The sequence below is a fragment of the Notolepis coatsorum genome (genome assembly GCF_963971535.1).
Source record: "Notolepis coatsorum genome assembly, chromosome: 18".
Classification (NCBI taxonomy): Eukaryota; Metazoa; Chordata; class Actinopteri; order Aulopiformes; family Paralepididae; genus Notolepis; species Notolepis coatsorum.
The window spans coordinates 48,830,151-48,851,936 of record NC_140182.1 but is presented as its reverse complement, the minus strand read 5'-3'; the positions used below and the strand labels follow the sequence as shown (position 1 = coordinate 48,851,936).

The window sequence follows — 21,786 nt, the reverse complement described above, 5'->3', positions numbered from 1 at the left end:
GCTCAAGCACTTAAATAATAATAAATTATGGGTGGATTGTTCAGCCATCGACCATGAGAGTTCCACCCTGTTAGGGACATATACAGCTATTGCAAAGTGTTAATGTAAATATTCAACAATACTTAGCTTTTCTTATACCTTATGTATCCATTATTCCATCATATATACATGTATGGTTTTATTTGAATAATAATGAAACAAGAATTGTGGAGTAGAACATATGTTTATTATTCAGAACAATCACATGTATGCACCCAATTTACCCAAAATGGTAAATAATTAAACAATGTTGCCTAATAAAAAAAACATGTATGCTGTTGATCCTTTTCAACTGTGCAAATTAACATAAAACATGTAAAACATTTAACATAGTTAAGTTATTTAAAAAGAAAAGGTGACTAACAGGGTGGAAAGGAACTCAACGGGGTGGAAAGGACCCTAACCGGGTGGAATGACCAACAATGTCTATGACCTTCAGACATTCACAGCCAACTTTCAACATACATACAAGTCTCTGTCTCTATGTCTGTCTGTCTCTGTCTGCCTTTCTATCTGTCTCTGTCTTTCTACCTATCTCTCTCCGCTTTTCTATCTGTCTCTCTGTCTATGCCTCTGTCTCTCTGTCTGTCTGTGTCTCTCTGTTTGTCTCTGTCTGTCTGCCTGTGTCTTTCATAATTTGTCTCTTTCTCTGTTTGTCTCCGTCTGTCTTTCTACTTGTCTGTGTCTGTCTATGTCAGCCTTTCTATCTGTCTCTCTCTGTTTGTCTCTGTCTCTCTCTCTGTCTGTCTCACATTCTTCAATTTTGTTTCGGGTAAGTATGACAAAATTTCAGGTAATTGGGTATAGGGCTGTCTTAAATACTTCGAAGCTTCGTTCGGTGGCACAAGCTTCGAACATAAAAAAAAAGAGAGAAAACAAAAAGGCTCTTCAATCAGGTGCAGTACCTGTCTGACTGTCAACATACCAGCTGAGATCTCTGCAAGGCATTTTGTTGACACCATGCAGTTCACCTGGATGTTGTTTTCCTCTACGGCAGGGGTGCCAAACCTTTTTTGAACCCAGATCTACTTTTTAATTTGCCACCTAGCTGAGAGCTACCAGCCCAAATTTGACCTACTCTCGGCTAATAATAGTAATAGTATTAGTAATACCCATTCAATATGCACATGACAGAAAATATTATATGGCATATAATATTTTCTGTCATGTGCATATTGAATGGGTATATAATATAATATGATATTTTATATAATTAGCATTGTAACGGTGTAGTGTAGGAATTACAAGAATGACAAGACTAACTTCTCACGTTGGGCATGCAGGCAGCATGACTCATTTATTTCACACTGCATACACACTGACAACTAGGGATGCCCCGATCACGTTTTTTGCCACCGATACCGATCACAGATCGTCTTGAGCCATATCGGCCGATACCGATCTGCGGTCGTTTTTGGTTTTATATAATTTTTTTATTTTTTTAAATATATACTTTTATTTTATTTTTTTAATATATATATTATATAATTATACTTGTAGTTGTATTATCTGCAAGACATCGCCACCACGCAACAAGTCAAAATGCTCGCTATCTCCACTGTCTGTGTGTATACTCTGCTTGTATACTCTGCTTTGGTTAAATCACATTCAGCATGCCCTCAGCACAGCACAATCTAAGACATTGATATCAGGAGCTATCTGTAGCTACTGCTAGCCGGCTAGATAACGTTAAGACAACGCCTCAGTGAACTATTTAGTTCAATGGGACATTTAGTTTTGAACAGTGAGCTAACGGAGGTATCAACATGCACTACTAGACTTGCTGGAGCATTTGTTGATATCAGGAGCTATCAGTAGCTAGCCGGCTAGATACTGTTGACAATGCCTACTAAAAGTGAATAGTTGACTGGGTAATTTTGTTTAAACAGTAACCATAGCTAGGTAGCTAACGTTAGCTCACGGTCGAATGCACTATAGACTAGAGCAGAGGACCCTCCTCTGTGTTTACACGGGTGCGGGAGGGGCAAGGGAGGAGGAGGAGGAGGAGCGGCAGTTTGCAGATTCGTGTGTCTGAGACAGACAGCGAGTGAGATCTCCGCTAAGAATTGGATCGGTTTCCGCGATCGGCGAATATGACTCATTATCGGAATTCACCGATCGCATATTTATACTGATTATCGGCCGATAACGATCGGTGGCCGATCGATTGGGGCATCCCTACTGACAACTAGGGCTGCAACTAACGATTATTTTGGTAATCGACTAATCTAACGATTATTTTTGTCACACCCTCAATCTCTGCTTCCTGTGGGCATGGCTCCTTCTCCAATGCATGTTTTACCTCACATGCTCAAGTCTGCACACCTGTGAATGTCACCCTGTTGTCCAGTCCCTCTGCCTTAACAGTTAACTTAACATAACATGATGATCCCATAGCAAATTAAAATAATGACTCATGAAACATTTGAATCGCATCTGTAACCAATGCTGGATTTGACCTTTTGTTTAGTGCTTGAGGCTCTTCAATCAGGCACAGTACCTGACTGTCAACATACCAGCTGAGAAGGCCAGAATAATTTGTTGACAGCATTTCAATGCCATAGAGGAAAACAACATCCAGGGCCCTATTCCCCGTACCTGGTTCAACTAAGTCGATCAAAAGTCCCATTAGCCAGATTCAATTAACCCGATGTTTGAATCCAGGCTTTCCCTGTTCCTCGAACGCTGATTCAGTCTCGTTCATTCGAACCAGACTTGATACTCAGGATAATTGCGTGCGGCCGCCTCACCTGAAAAGACAGCAGGTGTCGATCGCAGAAATCCTGATTTTCTTATGGCATTGATTGATTTATTGATTGATTGATTGAAAACTTTATTAACAGATTGCAGAATGGGTACAATACAGTACGGCTCAATAGCCTCGCCGACAAGTTAAATGCATAATCTATAGGCTAATTTTAAATCCCTCATTACCCCAATCAATCAGATTATATTTATTTAAATGTTACTGCTGGCAGTAGGCTTAATGGAATGAATAATCGAATGAAATCTTGCTAGCGAAAATAATTAGTTCAACTCTTTCAGAATAAGTAGATAAAAACAAGCCCAAAGAGTATCTAATTGATATGAATTAATAGATACTTATGAGGATATCTGTACTGTATGTGCTTAGGTATCATGTACTATATAAATACATGGTTCCCAAAGTTTTCAAGGCGCGACCCCCGAAATAACGTGTCAGAGAGGCTTGGAGGCTATACAGTTTCACTATTAATCAGGTTTTAATCTGTTTCGGACATCATCCATACATGCATTGAATTGATTAACCTTTGGTTTATACCAATGACACCAGTCATGTTCATCAATCATCACCCTCTTGTTCATCATCAGATAACAGTGCTTGAACAGATACATTTTCTCAAATTCATTCATCAAAATGTCAAAGGCTTGTAAGTGGTCATTAATTTTCTCAAGTCACGTCCACGTCATCAAATCCGTCAAACAGCGCATCTCCTCATACATTTTAATCCCAGTTACAATATCACAATAACGTGTGAGTGACAGTGATACAATTCAACAATCCACAGATTCAGATTTGTCGTAATTCACATCCACAATTCACACATAAAGACGCTTCAATTTATGCTTGAATGAAACACAATCCGGGCGCTCCGTTAAGCAAATACATCCACAGCGGAGAATATGAAACGAATCGGAGCCAAACGGCCGGTTTCATTAATTTAAAATATCCCCGCGGGATTCACATTTGCAATGCTCCGTTATAGGGCTGGGCGATATGGAAAAAAATCATATCGCGATAACGATATGATAATTTTATTTTATTTCTCGATATCGATAATTATCGAATTGTTATAAGTATATATATATTTTTTTTTTTTTTTTTTTTTTAACAACAGATGTATGTTTATTTTGCAGCAATTCTTTGTCATTGCCGCCATGTTTAGTGTTACATCCCCTCACACTCCAGTTCTCAGGCTGCAGCTGGTTTAAAAGCTAAAGTAAACCGGCTTCTCTGCTGGCTGTGGCTCCAGAGGAGTTGAACAGTTCTGGCTCTGCTCGTTTATTTTCGATCTTTTGGCGCTTTTTTGGTGGACAAACATGTGCACTGTGACTCGTGACTGGAGTCTAGTTCTGCTAGCACACATAGCCTACTGTGTACAGACGGTTTCAAAATGTATTTTAAATTAGAAAGCAAACAAAATAAATGGACGAGAAAAAGAAATCTGAATTTGGTCAGTATTGTCATTTGGACAAGCAAAGCCATTACTTTAAGTTGCAGGCAAGAAAGACAAGTCTGTCCACTGTCTCTGGTTTTAAAACTGCCCTGTTGCAGGTAAAAAAAAAAAAAACGATTTTTTTTATTTCGATATTCGATATCGATTATTAAAATATATCGCGATATTTATCGTTATCGTTATATCGCCCAGCCCTACTCCGTTATTAAAATAACCACATAGTGTGTGTCGCGACACACGTTTGCACGTACCACACTTAAACAGATGTGTCCTTCAGTTATTGGTGTAAAGTTGTGGAATTCTCTCCATATCGAGCTTAAGGGATGTAATAGTGTTTATCAATTCAAAAAAAATTATAAAAAAAAATTATCAGTATGAAAATCAAATGTGATCTGAATAGTGAGATTTTTTTTCTTTTTTTTCTTTTATTATTATTATTAAATTTTTTCTTGTTTAACTGTGGATTGTTCTTGTATAATGGTATAAATTATTATTTGTTTAAATTAGGTTGTACGCCGACCATTAAGTAAATACTTGTTTAGTTTAGGAATAAGGGATGTATTCTTCTTCCTGCTTCTTTTGTCCATGGAATGATATTTATAATTGTGTAATGAAGAAACTCTGATGGTATGATTCCATGTGGCAAATAAAAACTCTGAACTGAACTGAACTCTCTCCACTGGCTCCAGATCAAGGAACGCATCAACTTCAAAACACTACTCCTCACCTTCAAATCCCTCCATAGCCTCCCCCCCCCCCCCTCCTCCTCCACTGCTTCCCTCACTGTCCCAAACTCAAAAACTTTGGTGATCGGGCCTTCTCACGCACTGCACCTCGACTCTGGAACTCCCTCCCTCAGACCATCAGAGACTCCCCACACACAACCCACCTGTTCTCCCTAGCCTTCAACCTTCGCTAACCTCAACCCCCCCCCTTTCCAACCTGTTTTGATGTTTGTTACTGTGGCTTTATGTTTCCTTGTGGTCTTATGTTCCTTTTTTGTTTCTTTTTTTTCTTGTTTCTCTGCCTACTGTCAGCGACTTCGGGTTCCGGAAAAGCGCTATAAATAATAATAAAAATAAAATGAAATTATTATTATTATTATTATTATTATTATTATTATTATTATTATTATTATTATTATTATTATTATGCACCAATGAGTCACTGCTAGTGCTAAGATAAAATCACTTCTGGCCAATAGGTGATGGTGTTCTCCTGTCATCCAATGAGACAAAGCCATTTTCTGTGGTGGTCAGTGTGGACCAGGACAACTGTGAGAGCTACCCAAACGCAGACTCATCAGAAAGGTGTAAGTAGTAGCCTAACGCCATAGAATTACTAACCCATGCACTGTATAGCCAGATCCAAGCAAGAACAACACTTCCCAGAAGTCACTCTTGATGAAGCTTACCCAAGCCCCCCGGGCCTGGAAGTATCACTGTTTCACCTCATTTATAATGCGTCGTCTTTTTATCTTCTAGACAACCTGCATGTGTCCACAGGGCAAGCCACCCTGAAGGCTGAGTCTGTGTGGGGTGTTCTGAGAGGTAGTCACTGTTCAACTGATTGACCCGTTCATGTTCATTCACATTCATTGAATATAATATTTTCAAAATGTGTTCAAATGAAAATGGATGATGATTAAACACCAACTAAATGTCCTCTAATAAACACAGGCCTGGAAACATTCAGTCAACTGGTCTATCAAGATGACTTTGGCACAGTAAGTTATGCACTTTCTTTGAAACGATGGTGATGAGAGAGAGCTTTCAAACTGAACAAACCTGGCATTCAAGTTTAACCTCTTAAGCCCTAGCCCTATTTTCTGAAAATCCACCTAAAAATACATACCTGAGGGAGCTCCAGTAGCTCACCACGTACCGCGAGCGCTATTTCAGCGCCGTGGACAACGTGCTCGTCACGGATCTGGGGCTTAGCGAGTTCGAATCCCGACTGCAGCCGTGCCTTTCCCAGAGTGTCTCCCCCCCCCATCTGAACCCTTTCAGCCTGTTTCTGTCGGTCATCCTTGACCAGTATAAATGTGATAAACACATAAAAGAGCCAGGGGAATGGCCAAAGTTTAAAAAAAAAAAAAAAAAAAAAAACATACCCGAGTAAATGGAATATTGCTCCACTTCTACAAGGTCCATTTGCATGTTCTTGGTATCTAGGGAGTAGGGACATCTATGGATCTCAGGGAATGTATTCCTGTGTCAGAAATATTGTGTCTGTTACTAGGCTTGAGTCAATTGTAATGAACCAAAGGAGAATATTACCGTATATAAAAAAAAAAGTCTTTATCTTTGATGGTGAATAACACCATGCTAAAATTTACCACACATGAAAGATTGCCACTGGGCCCATTCAGCACCTTCTTGAGATCATGTGTACAAAAAATCTAAGCAAATGAATAAAGGGAAGATGATTAAACAGAAGGTTTTGTAGATACAATACTGAATTCTACCATCCGGACACATGCTATTTGAAATATTATTATAGAATATAGAATATCAGGCCTATAAATTACCTTATTATGGCCAAGTCGCACATCTATGGATCGGCCAAATCTCCCCTTTCCAATGGCAGAGTTCAATCTGGATTTAGTATCACCAGGCATGATTCACAAACCGTGAATGAAATGACTAAGTACAGTTACTTTTATTTTTTTGTCCACTTTTTCTCCTTTTTTTTCTATTTTCTCCCATCCCAATTCCATTGTGCCAATTCTTCCCTCCCCTGTCTTGAACGTTGCTCGCATATGCCCCTTACAGGCCGGTTGTAGGGAGGATAGAAGCCTTGCATCACGTGTCCCCTCTGCGTGTATATTTTACCCAACGGAGTTTCACTTCCGCGTTCAGTTTGCGCGATCTGATTGGCCACTGACGTTTTTTTCAGCGCCAATCGCGTTACTCCTAACAATCGCGCCAGCAGGCTGTTACCCTAACCTTAACCCTAACCGTAACCAACTAACCCTAACCTTAACCCTAACCTTAACCAACTAACCCTAACCTTAACCAACTTCGAAAGAGAGCGACTTCGAAAGAGTCGCCAAGCTTAACCAGTTTTTTTTAGGAGTAACACGATTGGCGCTGAGAGAAACGTCAGTGGCCAATCAGATTGCGCAAACCGAACGCGGAAGTGAAACTCCGTTGGGGAAAATATACAGGCGTACACGAGGAGGCATCCTGTCACATCTTTTCACTTGCCAGCGCGGACTCTCATTGGCGAGGTGTAACGTGTGGGAGGCTCACACTACCCCCGCCATTTCCTGTCTCTGCTGTGCAGGCGTCCCCAACCGACCTGTAGGAGTCGCTGTCCACAACGTCCAGATTACCACCCATCGACTTCCACCCTCTAACTCTGCCAATTGACGCATATGACGGCTGGCCCAAGCCGGAGGCAGCGCCGACAGCCGGAGTCGAACCCGGTGTCTCTTGCGTTGGTGACGAGCGCAATGTCCGCTGCGCCACCCAGCCGCCATGTACAGTTACTTTTTTATAATGTAAATGTCTCCGGCATTTTTCATCAGATTGCAAGGCCGTTTTTTGCTAGACGTTAACAGAAAGGTAGATAAACTAACTGTTCTGTTTCATGGCAATAACGTTCAGGTTTGTGGGATATGATCCCGAAAAATAAGAGAAAAAAAAGTTTATCTAGAAGTCAGATGATTGACAGGGGCTGGCGTGAGCTGCGAAGTGTAGTTTTTTTTATTATTCAAAAGCCCATCGAAAGCCCTGGGTCTCTTCTCTCAAAAGACTACACTCAAGTTAGTTTGCGCCAAATCCTTGCGTCAATCCTTGCCTTTTTCTGACTGAGATTTCTATAATCTTATATTTCACTAATAACAGTTAAAATCATTGGTAAACAAATGTAGTGCTGAAAATATACACATTGACTGCTGTTTTGACAGGGTTAGGGTATTTACTCTTGGCTACATTTGAAAAAAATAAAAACATTACATTCTGTAGAGATGGATTTATGGCATGTATTTTTACTTAATTCATTTTCTTCCCCCTTCAGTTTTATGTAAATCAAACCGACATTGAGGACTTTCCACGCTTCCAGTTCAGAGGGATTTTGTTGGACACGTCCCGTCACTATTTACCAATGAGCTCCATCCTAAAGACCCTGGTAACGGCCAGATAATGACAGATTGAACCGACTCACCGTTTGATCCGTATTGCTCGCGGACATTTTTACTAATGAAAGTTGTGTTTCTTGTTAGGATGCGATGGCTTACAGTAAGTTCAACGTGTTTCACTGGCACATTGTCGACGACCCCTCCTTCCCCTACCAGAGCCGTACCTTTCCAGACCTTAGCAATAAGGTACGTGCATGGAAACAGAAGGGTATCTGCCAGGAAATAAACCACTTCTGGTGTTGTATAACCCATAACCTGCCTATTCATAATGTGTTTACCGCACAAACAATGGTTGTATTCATTGTGAGGCCATAAAGTAATGCACTATTGTCTTAACAGAGTTTTCTGGTTTGGTTTGGTTCAGGGGGCTTTCCACCCGCTGACTCACATCTACACGCAGACAGATGTGAGGAGGGTGATCTCACATGCCAGGCTACGAGGAATCCGAGTCCTGCCTGAGTTCGACTCACCCGGCCACACGCAGTCATGGGGAAGAGGTACAACTCAAAAGGCAATATGAGCCTTATTAAAGCCACAATCTCTGATTGCTAGAGCTGAAAACAAAATTAAAAGCAACAACAAACACTCACAGGCGTTGCACCACCTTTCTGCCAGGGGAGGTACTGGCAAATTTATAGTCACTTCTATTAACTTTTTTGCTATACAAATCTTGCTCGCATTTTGTTTCAAGGACAGAAATACCATACTGTTAGTTCCTCCTTCGTCCCTTAATGTAAACGATGATAAATGAAAGCTGGGGCAGAAATTTACAGAGGGAGATGTTTCCCCACAAATCAGAGATTGGAGCTTTAAATGAACCAAGTTTCAAGTTTCTTTAATAGTTGTCATACAGAAGTACAGAATACTTTCATACAAAATGCTTCTTACTGTTACGCTCCAGAGACTGTGCTAGACAAGATAGTATCAAATAACATAGTATAGCATGTAATTTAGAAGAAGAAAATGAGGTCACAGTGTTCAGTATAGACATATGTACAATGTTCTGAGTTACCATATAATATACAATACTATGCAGTGTACTAATGTACAGTACTATATAGTGCAAAGCAGAAATGGGATGAGGTACAATTTAGGTACAATTTACAGTAAGGTGTACGAGTTGTAGTGCAATCCTTCATCAATAAATATAATGTGTGGGGAGTGGGTGCTACAGTGTGTTTGTTTAAAGTGGGTGTGTGCTATAAAGTGAAGTATTATTATTAGGATATTTTTGTATCATCTCCGTCTGAACTTCTCTCTTCAATACATAAATAGTGTCATTCAACTAAATTGATTAACGGGTCACTTTAATAATGACTCTCTGAACAGTGACAACAGGAGCATGTTAAAGCTGGCATACAATACTGAAGATGGCCCCACATAAACCTGGAAATCACATCACATTACCCTGGTTCTCCACTCCCTTCACTGGCTTCCAATAATCCAGTGTATCACTTTCACTCCTGTTGGCATTTAAGGCCATAAATGGCATCTGTCCAACCTGCCTTCAGGGCCCTGTTCCTCGTACCTGGCTAACTGAGTTAGCCGGATAATTTTCAGCATAGCTTGACTTAAGCCAGAACTTTCCGTTCCCCGACGTCGGATTGTCTAAATCACCATGGTAACAGATCAGAAAGTTTGAACCTGCTCCAGAGCAGGGTTTAGTTCAGTTAGCTGGATAAACCATGGCCACACCCTCGCAAAGAAATCCCAGCTCGCTTCCTGAAATAATTCTCAGTCTAGATCCCATTTATACCATTCTGAATTATGTTTTTGTGCTTCGTTCTTCTAGAGGGGGCTTTTGAAATGTAAAATAATATACCTAAAATGCTGATAATAAATCATATTCAGCCTATAGATTTACTTTGTCCTAAATAATGCACGTCATATTTATACGGATACAGCACTCGGAGTCGCGATACACACTGCATGTGGTTATTTTAATAACGGCGCATTGCAAATGTGAATCCCGCTGGGATATTTTTAATGAATGAAACCTATCGGGCGTTTGGCTCTGATTAGTTTCATATTCTCGGCTGTGGATGTATTTGCTTAACGGAGCGCCCGGATTGTGTTTCATTCAAGCATAAATTGAAGCGTCTATGCGTGGACTGTGGATTATGAATTACGAGGAATCTGAATCTGTGGATTGTTGAATTGTATCACTGTCACTCACACGTTGTGATATTGTAACTGGGATTAAAATGTCTGAGATGCGCTGTTTGACGGATTTGAGAAATTGAATGATCCGTTGACATTAATGCATTTGAGAAAATGCATTTATCTGTTCAAGCACTGTTATCTGATGATGAACATGTGTCACTGGTATAAACCAAAGGTTAATCAATTCAATGCATGTATGGATGATGTCCGAAACAGATTAAAACCTGATTAATAGTGAAACTGTATAGCCTCCAAGCCTCTCTGACACAGTATTTCGGGTCGCGCCTTGAAACTTTGGGAACCATGTATTTATATATAAAGTACATGATACCTAAGCCGAGCGCATACAGTACAGATATCCTTATAAGTATCTATTAATTCGTATCAATTAGATACTCTTTGGGCTTGTTTGTATCTACTTATTCTGAAAGAGTTTAACTAATTATTTTCGCTAGCAATAGATCTCATTCGATTATTCATTCCGTTAAGCCTACTGCCAGCAGGCACATTTAAAGAAATATAATCTGATTGATTGGGGTAATGAGGGATTTAACATTAGCCTATAGATTATGCATTTAACTTGTCGGCGAGGCTATTGAGCCGTACTGTATTGTACCCATTCTGCAATCTGTTAATAAAGTTTTAAATCAATCAATCAATCAATGCCGTTAGAAAATCCGGATTTCTGCTATCGACACCTGCTGTCTTTTCAGGTGAGGCGGCCGCACGCAATTATCCTGAGTATCAAGTCTGGTTCGAATGAACGAGACTGAATCAGCGTTCGAGGAACAGGGAAAGCGCGGATTCAAACATTAACACAGGTTAATTTAATCTAGATAATGGGACTTTTGATCGACTTAGTTGAACCAGGTACGGGGAATAGGGCCCAGGAGCCTCTCACCCCAAACCTCATCCCAGACACTCGGGTCCAACCTGCCTTCAGGAGCTTCTCACCCCAAACCTCATCCCAGACACTCTGGTCCAACCTGCCTTCAGGAGCTTCTCACCCCAAACCTCATCCCAGACACTCGGGTCCAACCTGCCTTCAGGAGCTTCTCACCCCAAACCTCATCCCAGACACTTGGGTCCAACCTGCCTTCAGGAGCTTCTCACCCCAAACCTCATCCCAGACACTCGGGTCCAACCTGCCTTCAGGAGCTTACAGTGAAATGCGGTTGGCCATGCCATGTGGTTGGCTTCGATTGTGCAATAAAACAATAGTAATAGTAATAATAATAAAAAGATAACTAGAATAGACATGGTAAATAGACAATAAATCGCTTAAAGGCACTGGATCCTATGTACATTCCTATACAATGTGCAGTTTTTCTTCTGTCCCTATGCTATACTTGCTGTTACTAACTATACGATACAAATCAAATCAAATCAAATTTATTTATAAGGCCCGACAACACACGTTAATGTCCCGAACAGGTCTTCTTTAAACAAGTCAAGAAGAAAACATAACAATAAGTCAAGAACAGAACAAGAACACCATAAGGTCCAAATTTTTTTAGATGAATGCAAAAAAAGAATGCAAGCACTCCCAGACATACCCCACGCGAAGGTAAGGAAAAACTCACTAAAACCTAACCATAGGGAAAAAAGCTCCACAGGCAGTGTGGAGGAGAGAAACCTTAGAAGGGCCATTCAAGGGGGGATCTCCCTTCTTAGATGTTGGTGATAGTAGTGTTGCAGACGGACATTTGGTAAGCATGCACTCATGTGTGTAGTGAAACACAGATGAGTGCATGCAATAGCAACTGAACATTTTGAAAGATTAAAGATAAAGCTAATAGCGATAGCAACTGAACATTTTGAAAGATTAAAGATAGAGCTGATAGCGGAGAGGGTCGCGAACTCCCCGACATCATCGCGGGACGTCCGGCACTCCGGTCACCACTACGAGACCTCCGGAGACAGGGGGGCACGCAGAGGGGGTCGCAACCTCCCGGCCTTCATCACGGGATGTCCGACACTCCGGTCAGCACTCCAGGACAGCAAGTCATAGGGGGACAGGGAGACGGGACAGGCGTTAGACAGCTCATGTGATTGTAGTGGGCGGACATAGCAATAGATACAAGTGGTAAGCATATATGTGAATGGAGTAGATATATGAAGTAAGCATATTATGTGAATAGAATAGAAGTACTTAACCCAGCAATGAAACCGCGTTGACTGTTAATCTGTTAACAGTCTGTTAATCAGTTGACAGGACCACGGACAGACGACGGTAAATAACTGATCCAAGGCCTCGGAGGTGCATGTAGAGCAGTCACTACAATCTTGGCCAAGACCCCGAGGCATCCATCACCTTAGTCAGCGCCAGGAGACGGGCACTCAGAGAGATGGGGGAGGGAGGGGGGAAGAGTTAGAGAGTTCCCATGTTTGTGGTGCTGCAAAAGAGCAGACATGTAGTACCCTGTAGTGCCATGTAGTACCCTGTAGTGCCATGTAATACCCTGTAGTACCCCGTAGTGCCCTGTAGTACCATGTAGTACCATGTAGTACCCTGTAGTGCCATGTAGTACCATGTAGAGCCATGTAGTACCCTGTAGTGCCATGTAGTACCATGCAGTACCCTGTAGTACCATGCAGCACCCTGTACCTTAACTAAACTACCCTGTAGTAAACTACCCAGTAGTACCATGTAGTACCCTGTACCCTAACTAAACTAGACAGATTAATCTAAAGGTCAGTCCCCGACCAGGTGAGATCAGGGTAGGTTGAAGGAGAGAGAGAAAAGATGAGTCTTAAGCAGGGATTTAAAAGCTTCGACAGAGCAGGCGCACCTGATGACGGCAGGTAATTTGTTCCATAGGTAGGGAGCGCGGTAGACAAAGGCTCTGTGGCCGGCGGATTTCTTTTACCCTAGGGATCAATAGAAGCCCCGCATTTTGTGAGCGCAGAGCACGAGCGGGCGAGTATCGGGAGATGAGATCGGATAGATAGAGCGGTGCAAGCCCATTTAAAATTTTGTAGGTGAGGAGTAGCACTTTAAAGTCAGATCGGGCTTGGATAGGAAGCCAGTGTAGGGCGGACAAAACTGGTGTGATGTGATCAAATTTTCTAGTTCTAGTTAGTATCCGTGCAGCCGCATTTTGCACGAATTGAAGATTTTTGATGCTTGAATTAGGTAGGCCTGAAAAAAGTGCATTACAGTAGTCCAGACGTGATGAGACAAAAGCATGAATCAGGGTTTCAGCATCAGCCAGAGTTAAACAACAACAATCACAACAAGTTATTTTTAGGGCTGTCAGTTTATCGCGTTAATTAGATTAATTAATTACACAGCAAATTATCGCGTTATGAAAATGTACTCAAAATTAATTACAAAAAAATAAAAAATCTAATAGCATTTTATTTTTTTTAATCTTATTCATTCCATAAGAACGTAGAATACACATTTACACATTTTTTATGGTCCATTTGCATGTTCTTAGTATCTGATTCTAGGGACATCTATGGATCTCAGGGAATGTATTCCCAGTGTCAGAAATACTGTGTCTGTTATTACTAGGCTTGAGTAAATTGTAATGAACCAAATGAGAATATCAATAAAAAAAAAATTATCTTTGACTGTGAATAACACTATGCTCAAATTGACCAGACCTGAAAAATCTAAGCAAATTAATAGATGGAAGATGATTAAACAGAAGGTTTTATAGATACAGTACTGAATTCTGCTATCCAGACACATGCAATTTGAAATATGATTATAGAATATCAGGCATAAAATGGTTATGTGATTAAAATGCGATTAATTAGATTAATTAATTACAAATCCTGTAATTAATTAGATAATTTTTTTTAATCGCCTGACAGCACTAGTTATTTTGTTAGTTAGTTAAGTGTCCTTTTCATTCCTTCAACACTTTGATTGCCAGGCAGCAGGGGGCACTGTGGGCCTTCAGTGCCAGTGTTCTATTCAATGGAGAGAATGGCGTGTTTGCAGTGCTAAAAACTATATTAAATAGTATAGCTATGGATCTAATAACGTTGTCGATTGTCAGTGAGTTTCTTCCAGTCAACATGCAAAAAACAGATAATTTCTTCATCGGTACATTTCCGTTTTATACCGTGGTGAATATATGATATGAGTATAGTTTGGGTGATTCTGAGTAATCCCAGGAAAAGACGCGAAAACAGCCCTTTAGTTAAATCCAGTTATCACATTTTTCGCCTGATTATCGAATCATCCTGAAATCAACGCTAGATTATCGGTATTATCCTTCCTCATGCAAGCATGAAATGTGGTTTAGAGCGGGGTGCCAATCCGTGCCGTGATGATGACCAACGGGACACAGCACACACACATTCCACACAGACAGGCTTCAATCGCGGGATCAAAATATCGGATCAACACAAGATTGGTAATATATAGTCCTTACCTTGTCTCTGATGTAATGCAAAAAAAATAGTCCAATTATCTGATCGCCATTCCAAGTACTGGTCGCGGCAGTCTGTCCCACGTTATCCGGCATTGCATATGAACGAGGGGGGGGGGGGCAGCCTAGTTGATGCATCGTTGTAAGCGCTCGTCTTGCCAGAGAATTTTGGCCCCGCCCGCACGGCTCAGCTCGGCCCAGAAAACAAACTACATCGTTTCAAATGGAGTGCAATAGCGGCCGCAAGGCGGCGGTATTGACCGTCTGCGATTCAGTACAGCATGCACAGGCTGCCCCAATGAATTATGAATGGCAATAGCGAATAAAAGAAATACCGAAACAGAAATGTAGATCTCCGTTTCCGGCACTTAAGCGCTGGGCCACAGAAACGTAGATCTCCGTTTTCGGCAACCAAAGGGTTAAAGTGTCCTTTTCTTGTGTGTTTAAAGTGACCTGTGGTGCGTTTGTGTGTGCGAGTGCAGAATGTTGTGTTGTGTGTGTTTATGTGTGCTTTTGTGTGGAGAGATCAGTGTTCATTGTTCTGATGGCCTGAGGGAAGAAGCTGAGCCTTAGACTCTCTGTTCTTGTTGCGTGTATACGGAGGCGCTTGCCTGACCGCAGCAGCTTGTACAGGCTGTTATTGGGGTGGTGAGGGTCCTTCATTATTCTACAGGCTCTGGATTTGCACCTCCTATTGTATAAGTCCTGCAGAGGTGGTAGTGCAATACCCGTAGTCCATTCTGCTGAGGCTACACTATCCATGACTTCTCCCTGCACAGAGATTTAGGAATCTTTACTTAAGATTCTACAATATCTTCTGATATTTACAATGTGATTTATAATACTATTATGATGCCTTGTGACCAACAGTTAAAGTGTTACAGATAACTGCAGCAGTCCTACACATAGAGTGTGTTTCCTGAAGCTCTGCGATCTAGGGTACCATACCACGGCTCTGTTGAACTTGGAAATGCTGTTTGGGGGCCGTTATGTTGGGTTATGTTATGTTAGGTCATGTACATCCGTAGTGTGTAGTTCCATAGTATCTATATGATTGTTAGACTTTCTTTTGGCGATGTCATTGGGGTTCTCCATTGAGCACCTGCCCAACCATATACGTCATGCAGACACCCTCTCATCATATAAAAAAGCCCTCAAAACCCACCTTTTTACCCTTGCCTTCAAGCCTTGAACTCCTCCCTCTCTCACCTTTTATAAAAAAAAAATATTTTCTCTACTAAAACTGCATTGTTTGTTTTGCTCTGTAAAGTGTCATTGAGCATTCGGAAAAGCGCTATAAAATTAGATTTATTATTATCATTAGGGCACAAGTATTATGTCTTATTATGAATTCGGTCAGCGTAAACTAGACTAATTCAAAATGAGTTTGTCTTGCTATGATATTTAAAAACCTAATAATAATACATTTGATTTGTAATGCACTTTATATTTGTAACAAATCTCAAAGTGCTACATGAAAGGAGATAAAGATAATAAAATACAAAGGAATAAAACAACCAATGAAATGAAAGAAACATTCAGATCAAAGTCAGCTCTAGACAGCTAAAAAAAATCACGTTTTTAAAAACACAAGACATCAGTAGGTCCATTTAGGCAAATGTCTTGTTAAAGAGGTTTTTAGTCTCCTTTTAAATGCCTCAACGGACTGTGGTGCTCTCAGAAATAGAAAGAGGAATAAAGACAGTGTGTGGTACAAACATTGAGCTCATTGAGCCGAACCTTTTGTTTGTTCTTTTCCATTACTGTCATTGTACATTTTCATTGTTTCAAATTTTTTATTCAGTTTTAATCTTTTCACTTCATGTGTGTACAGCACCAATACATGCCACACAATTGCCAAAAATAAAATTTTCTTGTATTTATAAAAAAGAAAAAAAGTATATATATATATATATATCTCTTCCTGGAAAAGGGAACATTCTTTAGTGACGACCAACAGGACCAACCAACCTTTTTGAATTCAGAAACCCTATCAAATCACATTCATATAATATATATATAGTTTTTGTTTCTTGCATTTGAATGTTCTGTTGAGGTTTTCCACTGGTGTTTGAATGTTTGCTGTGACATCATCATTAGGGAGCAAGGTTACATGGGCTCTCTATGTTAAATTATATTTATCTATTAATTGGATCATGATGGATTCAGTCAGAGCCTGCCTCTTAGCTTTGTCTAATAGCAGTGTGTTTATTTTGTTTAGGTGTTATTTATTGTTGTTTTAATGTGTTTTGTCAATGTATGGTGAATGTATATTTTTGAGTTGTCACCATGTAAGTTATTGGACCCCAGGAAGAATAGCTGCTGCTATGCAAAAGCTAATCAGAATGCGGTCACAGAATGCTGTCACATGGTCCTTAATCAGAATCGGAATCGGAAAGCTCTTTATTGCCAAGTAGTTTACACATACAAGGAATTTTATTTGGTCATTTGGTGCGACATTAACTCTTTCAGGGCCAACAGCGCCCTCTGCTGATGCCCTTCTGGGCCAACGCTGTATCCAATGGAGGAAATGACTTATTTGCGAGTGCATAAAACATATAAAATATAATAGCAATAGATCTAAATAACACAGTGGTCGTCAATGAGTTGCTTCCAGTCATCAACATGCACGAAACAGATCATTTTTTCATACATACATTTCCATTTTATACCGTGATGAATATCAATATATTTCTAGAGCGTTCTGTCTCATCTCAATAAACCCCAGCAAATCGAGCTTAAATGTATTTCCTTAGAAATCGTGCCATTTGTCGCTTGATTTATGAATCGTTTTCAAATAAATGCTAGATTATCACTATTATATGTGTACTTATGCACAAAGAGCAGCAGGGTCTGAAAAATCTGTTCTCCGTACTTTGGTCGGCGCAACCTCACACACACACACACACACACACACACTCCGATGGCGGTGATAGGAACATCTGATTACCCCAATACTCGTAACATAAAGGCCTTACCTCACATCTGATGTCATGCAAAAAGATTAATCCAATTCCTGATCGCCATTCCAAATATTGATCACGTTTATTGATCCAACGTTATATCCAAACACACATATATCCACGCTGCTCCCAGTCCCCACAGTTAATGCAATGGTATCCAGCTGCATCCCTGAGAAGTAAAACCTGGACCGGAATTTTTTTTTTGCTGCACAGTCCCAACCAATCCAATCCAATGATGTCCAATACCATCTGGGAGACGATAGGGGGCGGTATTTGCCCTTTTTGAGCTCGGACCCATTCCCAATGATAACGTCAGGCTGGATGGATGAAAAATGAATGGATATCGCTAATAAAAGAAATATGGATTAAAACCCGGATTTTCTCGGTTTGGCGCTCAGAGCATGGCGAGTTAACATGGACTATCTCGGGTTTGGCCTCCAGTGAGTTAACGGACAGACAATTACGGTCGAATAAAATAAAGGGTAGAATAAGATAACATGGAATATAAACTCAATTAAGATAGAAGTATAATTATAAAATAAAATAGGCCAGGGCTGTACAATTGTGACAGACAATATTAGAAATCTAAATCCAACTACAGTTATCTTGTGTCCTCTTTAATACCATTTCCTCCCCTAGGCCAACCTGACCTCCTGACCCCCTGCTACAAGGGGGGCATCCCCTCTGGTACTTTTGGTCCCGTCAACCCGGCCTTGGCCTCCAGCTACCAGTTCATCGCCCGCCTGTTTAAAGAAGTGACCTCTGTGTTCCCTGATGCCTACATTCACTTAGGAGGCGACGAGGTCAACTTCTCCTGCTGGTAAGACAAGTAGTTTGTTGTAAGTTTGTTTTATCTGAAGCTACGTCTGTCGTCATGATGTCTTTTTAATGGATAAAACCTTTTTTCTTTTTGTTTGTTTGTGAATCCTTCTCATTTGTTTTCCCGTAGGAAATCCAACCCTGACATCCGGGCATTCATGCAGAAGATGGGATTCGGAAGTGATTACACTAAATTGGAATCATTCTACATGGAGAAGTAAGTAGGAGAACACGGCAGAAGTGCACGTAGGATACACTATTAAAGTGTACATAGGAGATACTGTAACGGTATGAAGGTAGGACGTCCACATTAATGCTACAGAGGTCATTGTCTGTTTTTAGCATCGTGAACATGACCTCAGCCCTCAACAGGACATCTGTAGTGTGGCAAGATGTTTTTGACTACCACGAACATGTAAGTACACCCCAACAAACAAATACCTATTTGTCTCATTAAATTGATGTAGTAGAACCAAGTGTATGTATCTACTATCTATACGACCTACAATGAATAATTATATTATTGTGCAGAATTGCTAGAATTTCCAACGTTATGGTATTTTGAACATTGAACATTCCATGCAGGGCAAAGATACCCAACACACATCTAATGCTAAAACAAATGTGTATCTTTGACTCCCAATTGTCTGTTTTATTGAAATCTGTACAGCAGTAATTTGTTTATACTTCAGAAGTATAATATTTAGACTAGGTCAACAAAATAAATTTAATTGAATGAGGAGCCTGACACATGGGAGGACTGGTGGTGTCGGCAGGGATAGCAGTGGTCACTACCTTACTAGCAGATGCACTTAGATAGAGGTAAGACTGCTGAAATATGACCCATTCTACTAAAGTGAAACATCCCTTTTTAAGCACGACGAGAGTCCATGTATCTCTTGATGAGCCAGGGGGTTGTGTTGCAGCGCAGGTCTCTGTCAGTGGTGGAGGTGTGGAGAGATGGGTGTTACCACTGTGAGACACGCAGGGTGACCAAAGCGGGTTTCAAAGTGATTCTGGCCTCTCCCTGGTATCTGGACAAGCCAGGACCCACACACGACTGGGCCCGCTACTACAACGTGTGGCCCCTCGCCTTCAAGGGTCTGAGCAAAAAGCTGTTTGCAGTGGACAGTGTGCAGTGTATTGAGTACTATTAATATGCTTTTGTATTCCTTTTCTTTAACATGTAGTTATAGGTAGAATTTGATTTGCTGTGGAATTCATGGTGTATTTAAGGCCATCCCTTTTTTTGCGTGCTGGAGTGCTATGTCCTGAGACTATAGTCTTACCACTAGGTGGCAATAAAGACCTACCAGTACAAAGACTTCATTATTGCAGAGGCAGGAGTGGTCCTGGGGGTGTGTCCCCAGTCCCTGAGCTCCAAATACCACTCCTCCTTTCTCCTGTGGCCTGGAAACTGAGAAAATGAGAGGAGCTGCTAATAACATATAGCTTGTATTAATATCTCCTTAAGTCTACTTACTACTTACCAATTAAAAATACATTTAAAAAATGGGGATGAGCGAGCTGATGTTCAGCTCCCACTTGAGGTCATGGGAGATGATTGTTCCCAAGAATGATTGTTTTCCTCCTCCTTCTTGTCCTGCGAGATGCTTCCTGGTAGGAGACAAGGAAACTATAAAATATATAATAATAACAACTTTATTTGTATAGCACCTTTCATACAGGGAATTGCAGTTCAAAGTCCTTTACATAAGTAAGAAATAAGACATAAAATCAGTGTAAAACAAGCAGCAAGAGCAAAGCATAAAGTGGGATAAAATAATGCAGATATATTAATCCAAATCATCAGAATCTCACATTCCAATAGGCTTCTTGAATTTCTGTAATCTGTTACAAAACATGATAACGGTCATAGTATGCACCCAGCGGATAGTGGGGCGTAGAAATAAAAGTAAAAATAAGTAAAATAATAGCAAGGGTAAAATGAGCACATAAAGTGCAGACATATAAATACAGTTTTTTACAGTGCAATAAAATAGTTCTGGATTACAGTTCAAAGTCATCTTTACCTTCTGTTTGGTATCCACAGTTTTAAAACCTGACAAGTCTTTCCTCTTGTTTGATACCCACTTTGACCCTTTGAACCTCCCGCTCAGGGCAAACCTCCCTCTCAGGGCGCAGTTCCCTCTCTCAGGGCGCAGTTCTAGGCCTTGGTCCTCCTACACAGTTTTAAAGCCTGACCGTCTTTCTTGCTTGATACCCACACAGTTTAATACCTGACAGTTTCAAACCTGTAATAAAAAGCAATAGACAGAGTAAAATAGTGCAGTGCAATAAAATAGTAGAATAGAATAGACAGTAAAATTATGAAAAAAAATAATATATATTTATATATATATATATATATATATATATATATATATATATATATATATATACACACACAGTATATATTACGCTGGTATGATGACGTGATGACCCTTCCTTCTTTTTTTATCCACCTTTTCTCCTTATTTTCAATTTTTCTCCCATCCCAATTTCGTCTCGCCAATTTTCCCTTGCTAGACTATGCCTCCCACTGGTCGGCTGCAGTGAGACGAGCTGTGTCTTTGCCCATTTCCGCGTCGAACAGCCTGCAAACTACCTGGCGTTCTATCGCCATACTCTAAGACAAACTCTAACCTTAACCAACTTCGAAAGAGTGCCTAAGCTTAACCGTCGAAATAACTTGCCGTCACGCTCTAAGACAACCTCTAACCTTAACCAACTTCGAAAGAGTGCCTAAGCTTAACCAGTGTAGAAACAGGCGTGGGCCAATCAGAGAGGGGTCTTCAGAAATGGAGCTACGAAATGTAGAGACGCGGGAGGCTCACACTGCCCCCAATACTTCCTGATTCTGCTGTACAGGCGCACCAACCGACCTGTAGGAGTCGCTGTCCACAACGTCCGATCCCCACCCACCGGCTTTCCCACCCTCTAATACTGCCAATTGTATTAGTATGAACGACCGGCCAAGCCGGTAGCAACGCAGAGAGCTGGGCTCGATACCAGCATCTCCTGCGTTAGTCGCGAGCGCCTTGCCCACTGCG

The 21,786-nt window shown here is 40.7% G+C and overlaps 1 protein-coding gene across 1 annotated transcript in view; it reads left to right on the top strand.

Annotated features, from left to right (window-relative positions):
* The window catches only part of hexa (hexosaminidase A (alpha polypeptide)), a 38,287-nt gene that overhangs the window by 11,371 nt on the left and 5,130 nt on the right, over positions 1 to 21,786 (top strand). Inside the window, exons 2-10 of the mRNA XM_084334588.1 lie at positions 5,461 to 5,568; positions 5,741 to 5,806; positions 5,936 to 5,982; positions 8,280 to 8,390; positions 8,485 to 8,586; positions 8,765 to 8,897; positions 18,554 to 18,734; positions 18,864 to 18,950; positions 19,076 to 19,148. Coding sequence (XP_084190714.1) covers positions 5,461 to 5,568; positions 5,741 to 5,806; positions 5,936 to 5,982; positions 8,280 to 8,390; positions 8,485 to 8,586; positions 8,765 to 8,897; positions 18,554 to 18,734; positions 18,864 to 18,950; positions 19,076 to 19,148 — 908 coding nt within the window. The remainder of the gene's footprint in view (positions 1 to 5,460; positions 5,569 to 5,740; positions 5,807 to 5,935; positions 5,983 to 8,279; positions 8,391 to 8,484; positions 8,587 to 8,764; positions 8,898 to 18,553; positions 18,735 to 18,863; positions 18,951 to 19,075; positions 19,149 to 21,786) is intronic.